This window comes from Adelges cooleyi, unplaced genomic scaffold, assembly GCF_023614345.1.
Source record: "Adelges cooleyi isolate 19-005CV unplaced genomic scaffold, UGA_ACOO_1.1 ACOO_flye_CR_arks_rails_tigmint_CR_PRNA_519, whole genome shotgun sequence".
Classification (NCBI taxonomy): domain Eukaryota; kingdom Metazoa; phylum Arthropoda; class Insecta; order Hemiptera; family Adelgidae; genus Adelges; species Adelges cooleyi.
In genome coordinates, this window is record NW_026096208.1 from 1,536,133 (window position 1) to 1,557,869 (window position 21,737).

Consider the following 21,737-nt stretch of genomic DNA (forward strand, 5'->3'; position numbering starts at 1 on the left):
GACAATTTAGATACAAGTGTGACATATACATATTATTTAAATAAAATTGACATCAATACATTTTTTTAAAAACTAGCTGCGCTTGATGGTCTGTTTTACCAGAACCAAAACACTATTTCGTTCAAAACTTCCACAAATTCATTAACATCAGGACTCATTGCCCTTAACCCGACAATATAGCCCATATGAGGTCTGTATTGGAATCTGCCATTTCGTGAAGTCAACGTGCAAGCGTTTTCAGAGTGATCAACAACAGCGGTTCTTATACATGCATCTGGAAATCGTATACTTCGTACCAACGCTATTAGACGACATATTTCGAGAAGGTTGTGGAATTCCGGTGTTCCATTATCTTAACAATGATAAAAGTTTGATTTTAAAAACTTGTAAATTTTGCCTTACATCTACTTCAAATTACCCATAAAAAAAACCTTTTTTCTGTCCCCTACTTCGGAATGAAATTTATTAAAATTAATTTAATAAAGTAACCGCAATGTGCTTTAAAACAGTCATTCATAATCGACAGACAGCCATTATAATCAAATTAAAGGAGCACGACGTTATGTTAAAGGGTGCTACTGTTGGTATCATTTGCATAACTAGTGAAGGAGTAAGCCATTGAAGGGAACATGTTAATAATAAATTTGCAACTGACGTCAATGACGGAAGATCCACTTTTGGGTAATTTTTTAAAATATTTGGATACACAGTGTGCTGGTCTACTAGAAAGCAAACGACAGTAATACTTTCTTAGAGGCCGAATATTTGGCGTAGCATAGGCTGAACAGAAGTATATCCGGATAAAAGGATTACTTGTTGAGATGTGTATAAATGATGAATGTATTATTTGAATAGTACATCAAATACAATAATGTTAATAACAAGTAAAAGCAGTACAAATCTATATTGATTATCGATATTTACCTAATGCAGCGATAAGTACATTTGTTGCAACTTTTCCTGTAATCTGTCTTCTGTGATCTCCAAGCAGTAATAACGAATCATTCTCAATATCTGTGAAAATAAATATGTTATAGTTTAAAACAAAATCGTTCATGAAAAAACAATTATTGTTATTTAATTATTAAACAAACGCTTTTATTCCCATTTGCGAGAGAGTTGAAATAGTCAGTATTTATTTTTAAATCTGGTGAAATATTTTTTGTTTACTTACATAAATCGAAATTAATAATCTAAGACTTTAGGGCTATTTATGTCACGTGCTGTGCAAAACCTACTTACAAGTGTTATCATTAATTTTAATAGTTCGCTATTTTGATTTAAATAATGGTTTTTTTCGTGAAATAGTTGTGTTTATATTTTAAATAAAATATAAAGTTCGGAGTTAAAATAGTCACCTAATTCTAGAGTCATTTGGTCAGTATTCAACGTTTCTGTATATTATATTTAATTCAACTAGTAAAATAATGATATCCATAGGTCGAACCGCTTTGGTAGAGTTAAATTAAATGCTTGCTTACTTTCGTTCGGGTCACGTTGAGGCACAGGGATATCTATATAAAAAATATAAAAAATTTCGTTATTTTACAGTAAAAAACACACATTTAATCAATGTAAAATTGTGTACATTGGTTTGAATTATACTGCAAATGATCATCAACACTTGTGACAAAACATAAGTTATTATAATCTATTTATCGAATTTGGTTAAAACTGAGTAATTATGAATTTTGAAACTTTTTCGCAAATATATGTTAAACATTATATTTACTTGTAGCATGGGAAATTGCTTCTTGCACCCTCTCCTGGTCAGCTATGGCAACATTTTCTGAAATACAAAAAAAATATACAATATTTTCTTATGACAGAAATGATAATATACCTATTAGAAAGTGTAATTTTTATTTTTTAATTTGATTAACATGGGAGTTTTAAATTTTTGTATTAAAAAATTTCACGCTTTTAAAATCTTTCAATTGATACTCCATTTTTTTTTTCAGCAATTTCTTTTACATATTAGAAATAAGGTGCTCTTATTACTAAAATATGACAATTCAAAGACATAAATGTAAAAATTATTTTTATAAAGTTAGAGCAAAATGAAACTAATAAAACTGGGTGCTAAGAAAAATGTTATTCCGGAATATCAATTGAAAAATTTCAAATTAGTTTTTTTTTCAATGGAAAATTAAAAGCAAAAGTTAATCAAATGAAAAATAATTATCTTGTACTACTTAAAGCTAGTGACTAAAAATACAGTGAGGTTACCTGGTAAGTTGATAATAAATGGATCATCTGAAATTAAACCAAAAAAAAGGTCATCAAGCTATGTGGATTAGTCACCAAGCTATATTGGACTTTTTAAAAAATATTTACAATTTATAAATTAATTACAATATATAAATTTGATGACATATTATGACCTAACGTAACCCAATCTAACGGATTCAATATTTTTGTAATTTGTATACATTAACTATATACCTATTTTATTATTCGCTTAAAAAAAATACACTACTTGAGCTAGAGATATAAAATCAAATTTTTTTTTCAGACAGTTTATTATCGATTAAAAATGTCTAAAGCCCGTTTCATATATCAGTATACATATAAATATCTGTATAAAGTATAAAAAACCTAGAAACTGACTACGGCCAAAGTGTAAATTTACCCTATTTTTGGTGTTTTTCCTTAATAAAAAACACATCATTGTAAAACCAATACCTTCTCAGCTCCACGCCGAAGCTAAAACACATCATTGTAAGAACAACACCGAAGCTAAAAATTAACAAATAACAATTGCTTACCATGATCAATTGTGAACATGAAAATAGCTTTTTCTGAAATTAAAACGAAAATATGTTATGTCCAAATTATTTATTAATTGTCATCAAGAAACTATATGGAAATACGCCCAATAAGACGCTATAAGGAATATTATTACCCGGTACCGCCAACATCAAATTAATTGTCTCTGAAATAGGATTAATATAATTTGATGAGCTAATAATGTTAGACTTTTTTTTAATACTTTTTCGAGTAGCAATCTATTTTTTAGCATTTTTTTTTTACTACGCAACGACGATTACCTATCGATTTATCTCCGTTAATAATATTTGAAATTGCAGTTTCCAATCCAGCAGGATCTACAAGCAAATAGTGGTTAAGGCTATATTATATACAATTTCAAATGAAATCATAATACTGTACAAAATTGTACATTAAAACCTGTAAAATAAGAATATACACAGCTTTAAGGTGGCTATTTAACTTAACGCTACTCAACCTGTTATGTGGAATAGTGATTTTATTTAGCCTAGTATGTTCTAAGTAAATTAGTGGAATTTTACTCTTTTGACTATAAATATAAATTTATTATATTTTAATTTACAATTTAGTATTTATACAGTATTTGGTATACTACAACTATATGCCCAGTTCACTCATATTAAGAACTGATCAAAATGAAAACCAAACCAATTTTTTATACCTAGTAGATTTATAAATCATCTGAAAATCAAAATGTACCTGTGAAAATCTTACCTGTATCAAAAGCCGTTTTGATGTGTTTGTCTGTAATAAATTATTTCAAACATATGTACAAAAATGATAAAATTAAAAAAAAAAAATGTTAAATTGTATGAAAGTTTGGTACTGACTTGTAATGTAAACCGAATTTGCATAGTCCGCTATGGGGAAGAATTAAATATTGTACTTTCATTTTTGATTTTTAACTATCTTTTATAAGTACTTGTATAAATTAAATACTCACATGTCATTATTGGCGAAATGTTTATAAAGGCAATTGTCATTAAAATGCAGAGAAGCTTCATGGTGCTGGACATATTTTAAGGAAACAATGTAAATAATATAACATAAAATGAAAATATGAATTCTAAAAGCTGTATTACGTTTTATGTTAAAGTGATTTTTTTGTAACTAGCCGTAAGGTCGGTGTGTCTATTTTGCCATATGCTAAGCACTATAATAATTTATAATAAAAGTAAGCGACACGTGTGGTTTTCTATTATAAATAAAATAACGCATACAGGGTGATTTCTTTTATCGTGGGCAACTGTGGGCATCTCACTGTGTTTATTTAATAATTTTTTTATAGTGTTTTTTTTTGTGATTTGATCTTAATTTTACACAAATTTGTATGTTCTACACTCTTCAAATCAGATTTTTTTTTGTTAGCAACTTCGACCAGTCCAAATTGTCAGTACATTATTCTCAATTTAAAAAATTAATAGTGAAACCCTTTTTATTCTGATAATTTCAATCGTTGGAATCCAAAGTGTGCATCGACAACCAATCCCGGTTTTTAAACTACTTCAACACTAACCGTACCATTATAATTGTTAGTGATCCAATATAGACTTACATATGATACAGAGGATAAATATCATCGAGTAATATCATAATTTTTAGCTTACAGTTACTTGTAAAGGTAAAATACTGAAAATAGTGAACAACAAAACTAATCATATAATTTCCATTTCCAACAGGCGTCTAAAAAAAACAGTACAGCAGAGTGTATAAATTAAAACAACGGTAAAGAGTGGAATAATAAAAAACAACGGAAACTGTCATTAGCGCTGAGATTATTTAACACTGAGGTTAGTATTATATTGAGTTGTGGGCAGTTATTATTATTATATCAATTTTCATTTGGTACACTGCAATAGACAGAATTTAATAAAATCACAAGTGGTTCAGTGTATTAAATATCACCGACAGAAATTGTTTATTGTATAATACAATGAATTAAATGACAATAAATTTAGATACAAGTGTGATATATAAATATTATTTAAATAAAATTGAAAACAGTAGGTACATTTAAATATTTTAAAAACTAGCTGCGCTTAATGGTCTATTTTATCAGAACCAAAATTGTATTTCATTCAAAACGTCCACAAATTGGTTATTAATTATAATCAATAACAATATAAAAATATGTCCAAAAAATGAAAAGGGATATTATTACCCGATATAGCCAACATGAGATTGATTGTCTCTGAAATAAGTATAAGATATATACATAGATGAATTAATGATGTTCGATATTTTTTTATAATTTTAACACTTTGAGTAGATATCTATAATTTACTTTTTTTATTACATAACAATTACCTATCGATTTATCTCCGTTAATAATATTTGAAATTGCAATTTCTAATCCAGTAAGATCTACAAGCAAATAGTGGTTAGAGATATATACAAAATTTCAAATGAAATTTATTGTAAAAAATTATACATAAAAACTATAGCTAGTATTAAAGCTACAAATCATCTAAACATCAAAACATATCCTACCTGTATCGAAAGCCCTCTCAATGTGTTTGTCTGTGATAAATTATTTTAAACTTAAGTTTATGTTGTATGAAAGTTTGGTACTGACTTGTAATGTAAACTGAATTTGCACAGTACGCTATGAGGAAGAATTATATATTGAAGTTTTATTCAGAAATTTAACTAGCTTGAAAAGGTGTAATAATTAAATAATTACCTGTCATTATTGGCGAAACGTATATAAAGGTAAACGTTATTAAAATGCAGTGAAGCTTCATAGCGCTGGATAATATTAACGAAACAATTTAAATTATATTTCTTAAAAAAGATATGAATTATAAAAGCTTGTTTTACTTTTTGTGTTAGAGTGATTTTCTAGCAACTAGTCGTATGGTCGGTGGGTCGATATGTCAACCAAAGAAGTAAAATTAAAATATATTTTGCAGTATGCAGAGCACTATAATAATAATTTATAAAAAATTTAAGTGACATTTTTGGTTTTAATTATAAAATAAATAACATGTACAGGGTGATATTTCATCGTGGACAACTGTATATCTCACTGTGTTTAATCAATAATTTAATCATTTTTTTTCTATAGTGTTTTTATAAAATATGATCTGAATTTCCCTTAAATGTTTATATTCTAACCCCCCTTCAAATTAGTTTGTTTTATTGTAACTTCGACCAGTCAACATATACAAATAATTAGTTTCAGATAATATTGTATGTGTTAAATTTTCATTTGTACACTTTCTCTTTTAACAACTTTAACTACTGTCTTATCAACTATGTGTACCTATGAAAATTAAAAACGTCCGGGAAAACACAGGTTTATATTAGTATTTTACCAACGTGTCGAAAAATAAGTTTTTAATTATATATATATATATATGTTGGTTTTTGGTGACACTGCTATTCTTTATAGTAACTTATTTGTGTATATTTAAAACATTTAACACCATTTTAGAACTATTTCACTTACACAGCTACTAATAGTTGTTATCTATGATTATTCAAACCAATTATAATTATAAAAAACATAGTAACTTATATCTCCTTTTTAACTTTGTGTGAAAAATATGTAACATTTAAATATCTGTTTAATTTATATTGTTTGTACTACCACCGTATTAAGATTTTTATAGTTACACTAGCTGTGTTACCCGGCAGTGTTGTTATTATAGTAAATACTAAATACCCCAACGTGAACAAATCCGACCATGAAATAAAATATTCCTTAAAAAACGAACAGTGGTTCATAGTTTTCAAAAAATGCATTGATATGATAATGACATAAAATACACATTTAAGTACATTTATCATTTTTTTTTTTTACAATTTTTAATCTTAAGAGGCTATAACACCATTACGTCTCGCTGATAGTTTTTATGAACGTTAAATAATTAAATAAAAATATTCACTACAACATAAGTTGAATTATTTGTAAACTCTTTCTGGAATAACCTGTGTTTAGACCTTTAAAGAGAGGTTTTCCCAATTGTAAGGATGTAAACATATAGCGGCTTCAAATATATAATATTAGTATTGATATTTTTATTTCCTTTTTTACACTACAATGGAACGAATTTAATAAAATCACAAGTGGTTAAGAGTATTCAACATCACTGAAATATATGGTTTATTATGAAATACAATGCATACAACGACAATTTTAATACAAGTGCGACATATGAATATTATTAAAGAAAATTAACAACAGTAGGTGCTATATATTTTATTAAAAAACTAGCTACGATGATGGTCTGTTTTATCACCACAAATTATAATGCATATAAATATAACAAGTTCACAAGTTCATTATGACCAACACCATCTGGTCATACCTCAACAATAAAGCCATTTTCAGGTTTGTATTGAAATATGCCATCATCTGAAGTCAACGTACAAACATTTCCAGGGGGATCGATTACAGCGGTTTTTATATATGCATACGGAGCTCGTAAACTTCGTTTCAAACCCGTTAGACGACATATTGTGTAAAGGTTGCGGAATTCCGGTGTTCCTCTACCTTAAAAATTATAACAAAAATTTGTATTTGAAAACTTGTCAATTTTAGCTCAAAATACAATCATAATACTACCAACAGTTGTATTTTAGAAGAAGAATCTAGAAAAAACAATTCTATGTGTTGTGTGAGTTATTTGTCTACTTGTACTGTTGCAAAAAACTTAATTTGTGTGTTCATTAGTTTGCTAGACTTTAAAGCGTAAAAGTGCTGTTAGTCAACTATATTTGAGTAGGCGATTACTTACATTAAAATGATACTAGCCTTGAAGGTTGTTTTATGAGATTTTATGAAATAATAAGATAGCTGAAGTGAAATTAGATATTGTAGTTCATTTTTTGTTAAAAATGCCGGATAAATTAACAACGGAATTTGTAAAAATTTGACTGTCGAAAAAGAATTTTTAGATTTCTGATCGAGATAAAACGAAACCATTTCTTGGTGTTAAAAAAAAAGAATGCATTGAAAATACATTGAAAATTAGCCGAATTCGTTACTTAAAAAACCTTACCGTGAGTAATAACTGTAAATCTACTTAATGAGATAAATTATGAATGTATTATGTAAATGGTATATCAAATAGAATAATTATAATTAAAAGTAAAATTAGCACAAATCTATATTAATTATTAATATTTACTTATTTCGTCCCGAAGTAAATGACTTGTTAAATAGTCTATTTTACCAAATCTTGTTACTGAGAGCATGTCTAATGCAGAAATAGTATAATCTGTGGAAATATTTAAGTTACAGAGATAAAGTACTTTTTTTATTTAAATAATTGTTTTTGTTTTAAACAATCACGAGACTCAAAGTTGGATGAATTGCGACGAATAAACCCAGAGTTAAATAAAATACTTGCTTACTTTCGTTCGGGCCACGTTGAGGCGCAGGGATATCTGTATAGAAAAAATATGAAAAATTTCGTTATTTTACAGTAAAAAAAACACATTTAATCAATGTCAAGCTTTATATTTACTTGTAGCTTGAAATATTGCTAGTTGCACTGCCTCCTGATCGGCTATGGCAATATTTTCTGCGATACAAAAAGTACTATATAACATATTTTCTTATGACAGAAATGATAATATATTAGATTAGTAACAATACAAATTTCCATGTTAACCAAATACAAAAAATACTTAAATAAAAACCGTATAATATGTTCTTGTATAAAGGGTTAGTAGTAAGAGCATAAAGATATATTATTCATAGACCTATAAAGATATTTCTTTATAGGTCTATGATATTATTAGGTCACCTAGTAAGTCCACAATAAATTGGTCATCTGAAATTAAAACAAAAATATGTTAACAAGCATAAATGACCAACAAATTATTTTTATAAAAATATTTACAATTTGAAAATGTATTACAAAAAGTAAATTTGATGACACAACATGCCATCAATCCTGAATAGGGGCTGTCCATTAACGGCATCTCAGGATATAATGTTTTTGTAATTTGTGGTATACTAACTATATAGGTTAGGTACCCACCCATTTTTTTTAAAATTTGTATTTAAAATTTATATTTTTTAATAAATCTTGAGACCACTTTCTTTAGACTCATTGGATGTTTAAAAAAAAATAAAAGAGAGGCAATACTTTTCAAACTAAATTTTTTTTAATGAAAAATTAATCTTTTCAATGTTAATCTAAACGAAAAAAACACCAGGTAATATTTAGTTTTTAGCTAGAGATCTAAAATCTATGGGAGTTCTTTGTCAAATTGATTTCTATCGATTAAAGTGTTAGCCAAAAGAAAAACAAAATAAAAACCATTATTTATATCAGTATAAAAGAATCTGTGTATATCAGTAATATAAAACAATTGGTTACCATAGTATACATCAGTATACAAATGACTATGAATATGAATCTGTGTAAAGTATTAGTATTATATATCAAATAACATTTGCTTACCATGGTCAATTCTGAATCTGAAATTTGCTTGTTCTAAAATTAAAACGAAAATATGCTATGCTCAATTTAGTTATTAACTATTATCAAGCAACTTGTGGAAATACGTCCAATAAGTTATAGAAAATAATATTACCCGGTGCAGCCCACATCAAACTAATTGTTTCTGAAATAATTTGTTAATTATATTAATGAATAAATGACGTTGGATTTTTTTTTAACACTAAAATGTTAACACTTTTTTCAAGCAGCAATCTATATTTTAAAAATGTTTTATATTACATAATAATGATTACCCATAGATTTAGGTCCAATAATAGTATTTAAAATAGCAGTTTTCAATCCTTCGAGATCTATAAGCAAATAGTGGTTTGAGCTATTTACAAAGTTTAAAATGAAATCTTAATAATGTATAAAATTATACAAAAAAAATCTCCAAATTACAGGAAACTGAAATTTGTTTAATTAAAATCGCCTTCCTAAATAACATAGGTAATGTAGCCAAAAACTCTAATCTTTTTGCAGAATTTAAATTTGACCATCCTATGTTGTCATGAAATTTTGACAGGCTTTTTGGTCTAAAATAAACCAAAATGATTAATACTCATAGAAAAAAATATGTAAATTAAAAACAACACACTGAAGCGAGTACAAATTAACTGATATATTAATTGACATGGTCGAAATTTGGTGTACAGAAAATGTATACCCCATTCACTTAAATTCTAAACTAACCAAAATAATAAACTATAGCTAGTTTTTAATTTAAAAATCATCTGTAAATCAAAATGTATCATACTTTCATCAAAAGCCTTTTTGATGTGTTTGTCTGTAATATATTATTTTAAACTTAAATATAATAATGATAAAATTAAACAATTTTTGTATTGTATGAAAAATTTGTACCGACTTGTAACAAAAACTGCATTTGCATAGCCCGCTATGAAAATAATTAATTATTGAATTTTTTTTTTTTATTTTTAACTATCTTTTATAGGTAAGTGTAAAATATAAATAATACCTGTCATTATTGGGGAAACGTTGACAAAGGTAAGTGTTATTAAAATGCATAGAAGCTTCATAGTGCTGGTCAATATAATTGAAACAATTCAAATAATATAACTTATACGAAAAATAATGTGTATACTAAAAGCTTTACTTGCAACTATTCGTAAGGTCTTCGATATGTCGACCAAAGAAGTAAAATAACAATATATTTTGCAGTATACAAAGCTCTATAACATTTCATAAAAAAATAGGGCGACACCTGTGGTTTGTATTAACGTATACAGGGTGATATTTTTATTATCTTGGGCAATTCTAAATCTTACTGTGTTTAATCAATAATTTTTTCATACCATTTTTATATAATGTGATCTCGATTTCTCAAACATTTTTAAGTTCTAACTATGTAAACTAAACTAATTTGAATAGGGTTATCCTTTAAGTTAATATTTTTAATAGCAACTTCGATCAGTCAAATTTAATAGTAGATTGTTAACAATTTAAACAGTTAATGAAATATCTATGTTACCATTTAAGTTCCAAAATTTGATTTAATAGCAATTAGTTTCAGAGGGAGTAGGAAAATAAAAACTATTGACATTTTTTGGTCACATTTTATGAAAACACTTTTAAAAAACAATTTAATTATTAGTGAAACCCAGTAAGATATTGTGTTGCCCATGTTAAAAAAATCACCCTGTACATATCTGTTACATATTTTTTACTTACTGCTTTTAAATTATTCTCGAATCAGATATACGTTTTTAGGATTTGTATACTTTGTATGTACAGTCGTTTTAATCTTCACATGTAAAACGTCTAGTATTACACAGGGTTATGCGTATTGAAATAAGTTTTAGCAAGAAACCAAAAAAAAATAAAATATAATGTTGTTTGTTTTTGGTCACACTACCATTCTGCATAGCATATTTCTTAAATATATTTTAAAATTTGATAACATTCAACACTATTTTAACATTATTCCACATAGGTACACATATCATAACTACTAATAATTGTTATTACTACTTATGATAAATCAAAAATATTATGTTTATTAATACCATATCAAGTTATATCTCCGCCAAATGTTTCATCATTTTGTTAAAAATATGTAACATTTAAATATTTTTTTAATTAAACTTGTTTGTACTACCACGGTATTATGATTATCATAATTATATTGTATATTATCATATTGGACGTTATCGTTAGGTTATCACTTCTACGGTCACTAACTTTGGCAATTGTTTCAACTTTGGCGATTGCGCCCTTTTTTTTTACATGAATTATAAATTCAGAAATAAATAGTGTGCGCGAGAGGATCGGTGTCGACTTCGAGTCGGTCCTCCGTAAACTTTTTTGTTAACAGCAAATTTAAGTTTACAAGTACACCTATATAGCTGCAAAGCGGTAAGAAACGTGCTTTCTTCTTTCCCAACAGTGTTATTTCTCAAACCCCAGGCCCGCGGCCATCTCTTAGGGGCACCTAGGCGCTTAAAATACTGAAAGTGACCTTTCCCATCCCCCCAAATTTGGGTTTTTTGTAAACGTCATAACTCCGTGCCAAACGGTCTTAGAGACTTGGTTTGGACGTAGGATTCTGAAACGAGCAATGCGGAAGATTCGCCATCTAGTCCACTCCGTAAAAAGCAGAAGTTGAGTTCCTCACTTTTCCAGTCAATTTTGGATGCGGTAGGATGGCTTAAGACCGCCATCGAGAAAGAAGCAGATACGAACAGGAAGTTATCTAAAACGACTGCCTTACAACTTTTGAACAAATTGGATACAATCATTAACTTTAAAAGATTAGTCGCAACTAATGTTTTATACAGCCAACATTTGGCTGATATGAAGACCAAAAACCTGGATCTCTTTACTAGACTCAGAGCGACGTGCGGTGTCGCATGGGGCACTGACAGAATATAGATGACGTTTCTGTATAACTGTGTCTTCCTGCCTAAAATGCGCTATATGGAGTACAATTTTGGTACCCTGCAGCCGAGTCCAGATGTGGCAATTAAATACTTAGTCAACCGCAGAGGGAAGCCTTAATCGGCTAACGGGCGCGTATATAACCGCGGCCACCTCCTATTCAAATAATTTTAGATTACTCAGTTAGAAGTGAGAAGTTTAGTAGTGTTTAAGTTCTAACTGAGTAAACTAAAATTATTTGAATAGGGGTTCCCTTTACATTATTTTTTTTTTTAGTAGCAACTTTGACCAGTCAAATTTGTTAGTACATTATTATCAATTAAAAAAGTTAATGAAATATCTACGTTACCATATTTTAAGTTCCAAAATTTGAAATAAAAATAATTAGTTTCAGAGGGAGTAGGAAAATGAAAATTATTGGAAAATCGTGGACACATTTTATGAAAACACTTTTAAAAAACAATTTAATTATTAGTGAAACCCAGTAAGATATTGTGTTGCCCGTGATAAACAAAATCACCCTTCACATATCTGTTATATATTTTTACATTTTGCTTTGCAATTATTCAGCGAATCAAACATAATTTTATATGATTTGTTTACACAGATGTTTTTTATATTATATTTTATTGTTTTACCATTTAATTTTTTTTAAAAGAAAATATATTAAATTTGAAATTACAATAATCAGACAATGTCTACGTGTTACAAATTGATTTGTACACGTTTTCTTTTTTAAACTTCAATAACTATCGTATCGACTTTGTGTAGCTATGAACATATAAAAAAACTTCTGGTATTACACAGGGTTATGCTTATTGAATTAAGTTTTAACAAGAAAGCAAAAAACAATAAAGTTTAATGTTGTTTGTTTTTGATAACAAAACCTTTCTGCATAGCTCATTTCTTAAATATATTTTAAAATTGAACACCATTCCACATACACAAAACATGACTACTAATAATTGTTATTACTACTTATGATAAGTCAAAACTACTATGTTTATTAAAACCATATCAAATTATATCTCCGTCCAATGTCTCATCATTTTGTTAATAATATATGTAACATTTAAATATTTTTTTAATTAAAATTATTTGTACTATCGCCATATTATGATTTTTATAATTATATTGTATATTATCATATTGAACGTTGTCGTTGTCACTATTTTAATGTATTACCGTCTATTAGTAATATCCCTAACTTGTCTCAATATTAGTATAATATACTTAATGGTAATAGTAATAGAACTAAAACCAATCTTGTTTAATTAAATATAATACATACCATTAAATAACTTCTGAGGTATATATTACAATATATTATGGACAACCAGTTTTATCATTTTCAATACGTTCATTACAATACTTATTATATAACAGACAAACAACTATTTAATACAAAAATATGAGTTAAACTAAATGAATTGTGACTAAATGGGTGGATAACGACAGTAGGTGCTATTTAATTTTCTAAAAGCTACAATTGCTTGCCTAGATTACAGGTACCAATTCCTTATCTGGTCCATAAGTAATACATTTGCTATATTATTTGGTAATGTTGCAGTATGTCTTCTAAGTAATATTTCCATAACAATTTCTCCGTGGACAGTGCGCTTGTATTTGCAAACTCTGCCATCGCGTGAAGTTAGTTTACAAATACCATCAGAGTCTACATCAGCAGTTTTTATAAATCTATTTGGGAACTTGATACTTCTGATCAATCCTATTGAACGGCACACCCCAGTAAAACTAACGGATTCTGGTTCTTCTTCAGATTTTACTAAAATTAAAAAAAAGTTGTTAAATGTAAATGAACACGATGTCTAATATCGTTATTGTTGAAAAAGTCTTTGTTTTATAAATTCAGGTTTTTTTAATGGTAGCTACATCAAATAGCAAAATTACTATTAAAAGTTACCACAGCGCAAATCTACACCAAATCTTAATATTTACTTATTGCTGCGATAAGTATTTTTATCGTAACTTTTCCAGTTATAAGTCTTCTATCTTCTCCAAGTCGTGACAATGAATCATTCTCAATATCTGTTAAAGCAAATAGATTACACACAGTGTTTGTAAAAAAGTTGTAACAACTGTAACATTGTTTTGAACGACTCGTTAATTAGTTTTGAAACTCGAAGAAATAACTATTTTTATAATAGAACCTCAACAAATATAATGTACATACATAGAAACATTATCACTTAATTAAATAGGTAGGTCTTTGGGGCTATTTTCGTCAGTCAGTAAATGTTAGCTTACTTTCGTTTTGGTCAAGTTTAGGCACAGGGATATCTGTATAAAAAATTGAAAAAATGTAATTATTTTACAGTAAAAAACACTCATTTAATCAATGTAAAATATTGTGTATATCTGTATGAAATATTTTTCAAACGATCATAAAACTGGGTAGTTATAAATTTGAAAATTATTGGCGAAAACATGTTAAACTTTATATTTACTTGTAACTTGGGATATCTCTTTTTGCACTGCCACCTGATCGGCTATGGCAATTTGTTCTGAAAAAAAAAAAATAGTATACATTTTCCTAAGACAGAAATTATGATATATTAGATTAGAATTAGTCTATTTCATTTTTTTTTTTTATAAACGTGGGAATCTTTAATTTTGTATAAGCTGTTTTTAAAACACACATAAAACTAAAATACGAAACTTTGAATATCTTTCGAATGATACTCAGTTATAACATATTTTTTTTAACAAAATTTATCACAATGCAAATGTTAATCAAATAAAAAAAAAACTACACAATGTACTACTCAGAGTTGAGTTGGGGACTAAAATGTTGAGGATTTCTTATCCGAATAGGCTATCAAAATAAAAAATGAAAACAAAAACAGTAAAAATATATACTTGTTTAAGAGTCTGTATAAATTGTAAGCGGTAGAGTTATAAATATATACAAATAGGTTACCTGGTAAGTTGATAATAAATGGTTCATCTGTAATTAAAACAAAAATATGTTATCAAGCTATGGGGATAATTACTTAGTGGAAATTTGTCCAACATTTTTTTTTTTATAAAAATAATTACAAATTGTAAATTTTTAACAATAGGTAAATTGGAAGACCTAATAATATGTACACACATGCCATGAAAGTCCTGAAGAAGGGGATGTTCACTAAAGGTCTAATAATAGATTGGTAAATTAGAACTTAATGGTTAAAGCTAAATTTAAATTGGCGGATATTTATAAGACAATAAAGATGGAAAATATTTGATTAGTTTCAAATAAGAATTTTTTTAATAAAAAAATAATATTTCTCGTGTTAATCAAACAAAAAAAAAAAGCGAGGTAATACTTTGATTTGAGCTAGAGATCTAAACTTTAAGGAATTCTTTTTTAGATAGGCTACTTTTGATTGAAATTGTGAGCTATAGGAAAAACCAAAAAAAAAAAATGTTTAAAAAACCGTTTGATATATCAGTCTATAAGAGTCCGTGTAAAGTATTAATACAATACCACAATGGTTACCATGATTAATTCTGAAAATATTTGCTTTTTCTGAAATTAAAACGAAAATATGTTATTCCCAAATTAGTTATTAGTTATTAATCAAGCAACTATATGGTAATACGTTCAGTAAGTGATAAGAAATAATATTACCCGGTATAACCAACATTAAATTAAGTGTCTCTGAAATAAAAATACATAAATTGATGAATTAATAATGTTGGATTTTTTTTTTTTTTGGAATATATTTTTTTTTATTTGAATACACAATAATGATTACTCATCGATTTATCTCCATTGATAATATTTGAAATTACAGTCTCCAATCCTGTAGCATCTATAAGCAAAAAGTCTTTTGAGCTATAGATATACAAAATTCCAAATGAAATCTTAGTAATGTATAAAATTATACATAAAAATCTTCAGAGCAAGAATATATACATAGCTTTAAGGTGACTAAATAACTTAACGCTTCTCAACCTATAATGGGTGGATAGTAATTGTGTATAGCCAAGTATGTTCTATGTAAACTATTGAATTGCTATTTTGAGTGTAAATATGAAATATTCCGTTTTCTTTTAAAAAATAGTATTTACACAGTATTTGACTGAAACTATATACCACGTTCACAATATTCTGGACGGATAAAAAAACTACAGGTGGTTTTTGATAAATTATAAATCATCTGTGAATCAAAATGTATATTACCTGTATCATAAGCCTGTTTGATGTGTTTGTCTGTAATAAATTATTTCAAATATATGTACAAAAATGATAAAATTAAAAAATGTTATATCGTATGAAAATTTGTTACTGACTTGTAATGTAAACCGAATTTGCATAGTCCGCTATGAGGACAAATTGAGTGTTGAATTAATATTTTAGATTTTTAACTACCCTGAAAAGGTACGTGTAAAAATTAAATAATTACCTGTCATTATTGGCGAAACGTTTACAATGGCAAGCGTTATTAAAATGCAGTGAAGTTTCATAACGTTGGATAATAATAGTTGAATATTTTAAATAATATAACTTATAATTAGGATAATATGAATTCGAATAGTTTGTCTAAGTTTTTGTAAGTGGTTTTCTTGCAACTAATCGTTGGGTCGGTGTGTTCGATGTGTGAAACCCTACATTATTAAATAAATAATGTATAATAACATATCCGTTACATTTTTAAATTACAGCTTTTAAAAATCGTTTTTAATTTATAGAACTATTTCGCTAGAATTTGGATAATTTTTTTTGTATTTGTGCAAGCGCTTGTTATTTTAGCTTAGAAAATCACCGATTATACTAGTAATAAATCATAAGCTGACAATATTTTCTAATCAGATACCTATACTATTATAGGACTTGTATACACAGATGTGCGAATAGGTATGGGTTTTTTCAACTACTTTATCATTTGATTATTAATAAAGGCATAGGCATACAAATTAATTGCCAGCAAATTATTCTTGATAGAAAAAATTAAAAAAAAAACAATTTAAACAGATAGGTTTCATGGAAAAAGTGGTTTTTTTAGCGGGAGTGAGTATATATTAATTAAAAAAAAATATATTCACTAGAATAAATGATGTTTGTCAAATCTTTTTGGAACATCCTGTATTTTGATAAACTAAGTGGTGCTTTCCCAATTGTAATAATGAAAAAGTATAGCAACTTCGAATTTGGTAGTCCAAATTTGTCAGCTTCAAATGTGTATTATTAACACTATCAAAATCAAACTTTTTTTTATAAAATAATACTTACTATTGAACCATTTTCGAGATAAATAATATATTGTATTGTTCGGCAGGTAGTATTGTTATTTCAATTTCATTTTGCAGTTTGTACACTGCAATGGATAGAATTAAATAAATTCACAAGCGGTTAAGAGTATTTATTGTCGCTGAGCGAAAGTGTTTATTGCGTAATACATTGAATTAAATGACAGTTTAGATACAAGTGCGACATATGTATATTATTAAAGTAAAACAACAACAGTAGGTGCTACACAATTTGTAAAAGCTAGGTACGTTTCATGGTCTATATTACGGGAACCAACTCTGTATCTGATCCATAACGTTATCATATATAGTCCCCCTACGACCAATTGGCCTTAAAAAAAAAATATCGCCTAAATGAATTATGTATCTGAATATGTCATTGCGTGAAGTTACTATACAAAAATCCCAAACAGCAGTGTGATCAATACTAGTGGTTTCTATATGTATATCTGGGAATTTTAGACTTCGGAGCAAACCTAATAGACGACATATTCCTTTGAGGTTGTCGAGGTCTTGTGTTCCTTTACCTTAAAAATTATAAAAAAAATATTTTTAAAATCTTATCAATATTGGCGTATATCTATTTAAAAAAAACAAACAAGATACAATCATGCTGCTACCTATAGCTGTATGTTAGAAAAATTTATACTATGTGTTGTGTGAGTTCTATGCCTACTCGCATTGTTATAAAAATCTAAATTTGTGTGCAAGACTTTGGAGTGAAAAAGCGTTGCTAGTCAAGTACAACGCAAGTTAGATTCAAAATCAAGAAAATGTATGCTAGTTGGCTGTACAATAAATCGCTATAGATTATAAAACCACTTAACAAAAACTGTTTTTGTAGCACTAGCAGTATACAAGAGCTTGGATAATATTTATATGGAAGTAGTAACAAATCAGTATGCTAGTCTAAAAGAAAGCAAACGACGGTAATTCTTTCTTAAACAGAGACAGAATAACAGCTGGCGTTAGCATCGGATATAAAAAAATCTATACGGGTAAAAAAATTACTTGTTGAGGTGTGTATAAATTATAAATTGACTATTTGAGTGGTACATCAAATAAAAGAATTATAACTAAAGGTAAAACTAGTACAAATCTACATTAATTATCAGTATTTACCTACTGCAGCGAAAAATACATTTTTTGTAACTTGTCCTAATATACGTCTTCTGTATTCTCCAAGCTGAGGCAATGAACTGTTCCCATAATCTTTGAAGTAAAATAAGACAGAGTTACAAAATTATTTTTAAAAAATTTGGGTTATTGGCTTATAAAGTAAGACTTCAAAGCTATCGTCGGTCAATAAATGCTTGCTTACTTTCGTTCGGGCCCAGTTGAGGCTTAGCGATATCTGTATAAAAAATATAAAAATGTAATTATTTTACAGTGAAAAACACTAATTTAATGAAACGTTCAACTGTAAAAACCGGTAAACCGTAACATAGTAAACAGGTGTAAACTTGTTTAAATTATACTTTAAGCGAACATCAAGACATGTATCAAAAAATATAATATAGCTTTATACCTTGGAATTCTTTTAACATATTTACCGAATTTGGTTAAAACCAAGTAATTATGAATTTTGAAAATTGTTCGTGAAATTTAGTTAAACTTTGTATTTACTTGTAGCTTGGAATATTGCTTCTTGCACTGCCTCCTGATCAGCTGTGGCAATATGTTCTGAAATACAAAAAATGTTATATAATATATTTTAGAAATGATAATAAATTAGATTGTCTCTATTTTATTTTTTTTAATTTTATTTACATGGAAACTTTTAATTTTGTATTACTTTTTTTTATTAACACACTTAAAACTAAAATACAAAACTTTGAAAATCATTCAGCTGATATTCTGTAACAACATTTTCTTAGAAAAATGTTTAACAATTTAAAAATATGCTCTTTTTACAAAATATGGCATTTCAATGTCATAAAGGTAAAAATGATTTGTATACATTTCTAGCACAATGAAACTAAAAAAACTAATAACTGAATGCTAAAAAAAATAAATTGAAATATTTTCAAACTGTCGTATGTTAGTTTTTAGAATGTTATTTTACGTCGAAAAATGTTATTAGTTTTCAAATTGTTAATCAAATGAAATAAAATTCACTATTTACTACATAGAGTTGAGTTAAGGATTACATATTTAAAAATGTCTTATCCTAATAGGCTACTATCGATTGATAGCGTGAGCCTTTTAATCGAAACAAAAAAAAATAATGAAAAGAAAAATCATATAATGTAGTAATGTAAAAAAATCCTTATAAAGTATAAAGAGTAAAAGTATAAAACATATACAAACAGGTTACCTGGTAATATCATAATAAATGATTGATCTGAAATTAAAACAATAATATGTTACAATTTTATTATGATTTTTTTTTTAATATTTACAATTTGTAAATTTATAATAACAGGTAAACTTGAAGACATTTGATGTACTCACATGACATAATGACCTGAAAAGGGTCATAATCCCTAACGGCACCTTAGGTTTTAATAATTTTTTAATTTGTAAAATATTAAGATAATACCCATTATTTTTTTTAGTTTTTATTAATAACTTCTATTTTTTTAATAAATCTCATGACCAGTTTCTTTATAGATGACGTTAGAGGTTGTCAGAAAAATGAGAGGACAAATTTTTCAAACAAGAATTTTTTTTAATAGAAAATTATTATATCAATGTCAGTCAAACTAAAAAAAAACACGAGGTGCTACATAGATTTGAGCTAGAGATCTAAAATCTAAGGGAGGGAGTTTTTTTTCGGATAGACTACTATCGATTTAAAGTGTGAGCCATAGGAAAAACAATCATACCGGTATATGAATTTGTTTAAAGTATACAACAATAATTGGTTACCATGATTAATTCGGAAAATATTTGCTTTATCTGAAATTAAAACGAAAAATGTTATGCCAAAAATTAGTTATTAATTATAATCAACATCTATGTGGAAAAACTTCCAAAGAATTATGAAGAATATTATTACCCGGTATAGCCCACATCAAATTAATTTGCTCTGAAATGGGAATAATATAATTTAATGAATTAATGGTGTTACATTTTTTTTAACACTATAATTTTATACTATTTTCGAGCAAGCTATAATTAAATAATTGTTTTAATTACATAATAATGATTACCTATCGATTTATCTCCGTTAATAATATTTGAAATTGCAGTTTCCAATCCAGCAGGATCTACAAGCAAATAGTGGTTAGAGCTATATTATATACAATTTCAAATGAAATCATAATAGTGTACAAAGTTATACATTAAAACCTTCAGAACAAGAATATACACAACTTTAAGGTGACTATTTACCTTAACGCTACTCAACCTGTCATGTGAAATACTGATTTTATTTAGCCTAGTATATTCTATGTAAATTAGTGGAATTTTACTCTTTTGACTATACATATAAATTTATTAGATTTTCATTTATAATTTAGTATTTATACAGTGGCTGGTATACTGGTACTGTATACCCCGTTCACTCATATTCTAAACTGATCAAAATAAAAAGACTTTAGCTAGTTTTAAATTTATAAATCATCTGAAAATCAAAATATATCTTACTTGTATCTAAAGCATCTTTGATGTATTTGTCTGTAATAAATTATTTCAAACTTATGTATAAAAATGATAGAATTAAAATAAAATGTTAAATCGTATGAAAATTGTGTACAGACTTGTAATGTAAACCGAATTTGCATAGGCCGCTATTAGGAAGAATTAAATATTCAATTTACATTTTAGATTTTTAACTACCTTAAAATGTACGTTTTTAAATCAAATAATTACCTGTCATTATTGGTGAAACGTTTACAATGGCGAGCGTTATTAATGTACAGAGAAGCTTCATCGTGCTGGACATTATAATTAAAACAATTCAAATAATATAACTTATAAGAAAGAAAATATGTTTTATTTTCTGTGTTTGTGAATTTTTGTTGCTACTAGTCGTAAGGTCGGTGTGTCGGTATGTCAACCAAAGAAGTAAAATATATTTTGCAGTAGGCAAAGCGCTATAACAATTTATAATAAACGTATTCGGCACGTGTGGTTTTATATTTTTAAGTAAATAACGTATACAGGTTTTTTTTTTTCGTGGGCAACTCCAAATCTCACTGTGTTTAATCAATAATTTTATAATTTATTTCCATGGTGTTTTTATAATATAATGTGATCATTCTTCAAATTAGGTTTTTAGATAGCAATATCTAATCAGTCAAAATTGTTAGTACATTATTCTCAATTTTAAAAATGTAATTAAATGTATGCGTTATCATTTAGGTTTCAAAAGTTGATATGAAAATAATC

General features: G+C 27.2%; 3 protein-coding genes across 3 annotated transcripts; all 3 read right to left on the reverse strand.

Annotated features, from left to right (window-relative positions):
• Positions 1 to 59: 59 nt before the first annotated feature.
• LOC126842408 (uncharacterized) lies at positions 60 to 17,411 on the reverse strand. The gene is made up of 11 exons (XM_050579424.1): positions 17,386 to 17,411; positions 16,446 to 16,525; positions 16,336 to 16,365; positions 15,908 to 15,964; positions 15,781 to 15,810; positions 15,649 to 15,678; positions 15,088 to 15,114; positions 1,733 to 1,789; positions 1,482 to 1,514; positions 925 to 1,014; positions 60 to 352 (listed from the first exon to the last, which is right to left on the reverse strand). The coding sequence occupies exons 4-11, from the start codon at positions 15,909 to 15,911 to the stop codon at positions 96 to 98; spliced, it is 528 nt and encodes a 175-aa protein (XP_050435381.1). The 5' UTR covers positions 15,912 to 15,964; positions 16,336 to 16,365; positions 16,446 to 16,525; positions 17,386 to 17,411; the 3' UTR covers positions 60 to 95.
• On the reverse strand, positions 6,866 to 10,412 carry LOC126842406 (uncharacterized). The gene is made up of 11 exons (XM_050579422.1): positions 10,228 to 10,412; positions 10,117 to 10,146; positions 10,006 to 10,035; positions 9,503 to 9,559; positions 9,343 to 9,372; positions 9,210 to 9,242; positions 8,547 to 8,573; positions 8,265 to 8,321; positions 8,152 to 8,184; positions 7,926 to 8,015; positions 6,866 to 7,288 (listed from the first exon to the last, which is right to left on the reverse strand). Exons 1-11 carry the CDS (start codon positions 10,286 to 10,288, stop codon positions 7,098 to 7,100), a joined length of 639 nt encoding a protein of 212 aa, XP_050435379.1. The 5' UTR covers positions 10,289 to 10,412; the 3' UTR covers positions 6,866 to 7,097.
• Positions 17,385 to 21,397, reverse strand: LOC126842440 (uncharacterized). The gene is made up of 12 exons (XM_050579454.1): positions 21,219 to 21,397; positions 21,107 to 21,136; positions 20,994 to 21,023; positions 20,558 to 20,614; positions 20,404 to 20,433; positions 20,274 to 20,303; positions 19,720 to 19,746; positions 19,029 to 19,085; positions 18,724 to 18,756; positions 18,525 to 18,614; positions 17,879 to 17,929; positions 17,385 to 17,470 (listed from the first exon to the last, which is right to left on the reverse strand). Exons 1-12 carry the CDS (start codon positions 21,289 to 21,291, stop codon positions 17,385 to 17,387), a joined length of 594 nt encoding a protein of 197 aa, XP_050435411.1. The 5' UTR covers positions 21,292 to 21,397.
• Between the last annotated feature and the right edge of the window lie 340 nt (positions 21,398 to 21,737).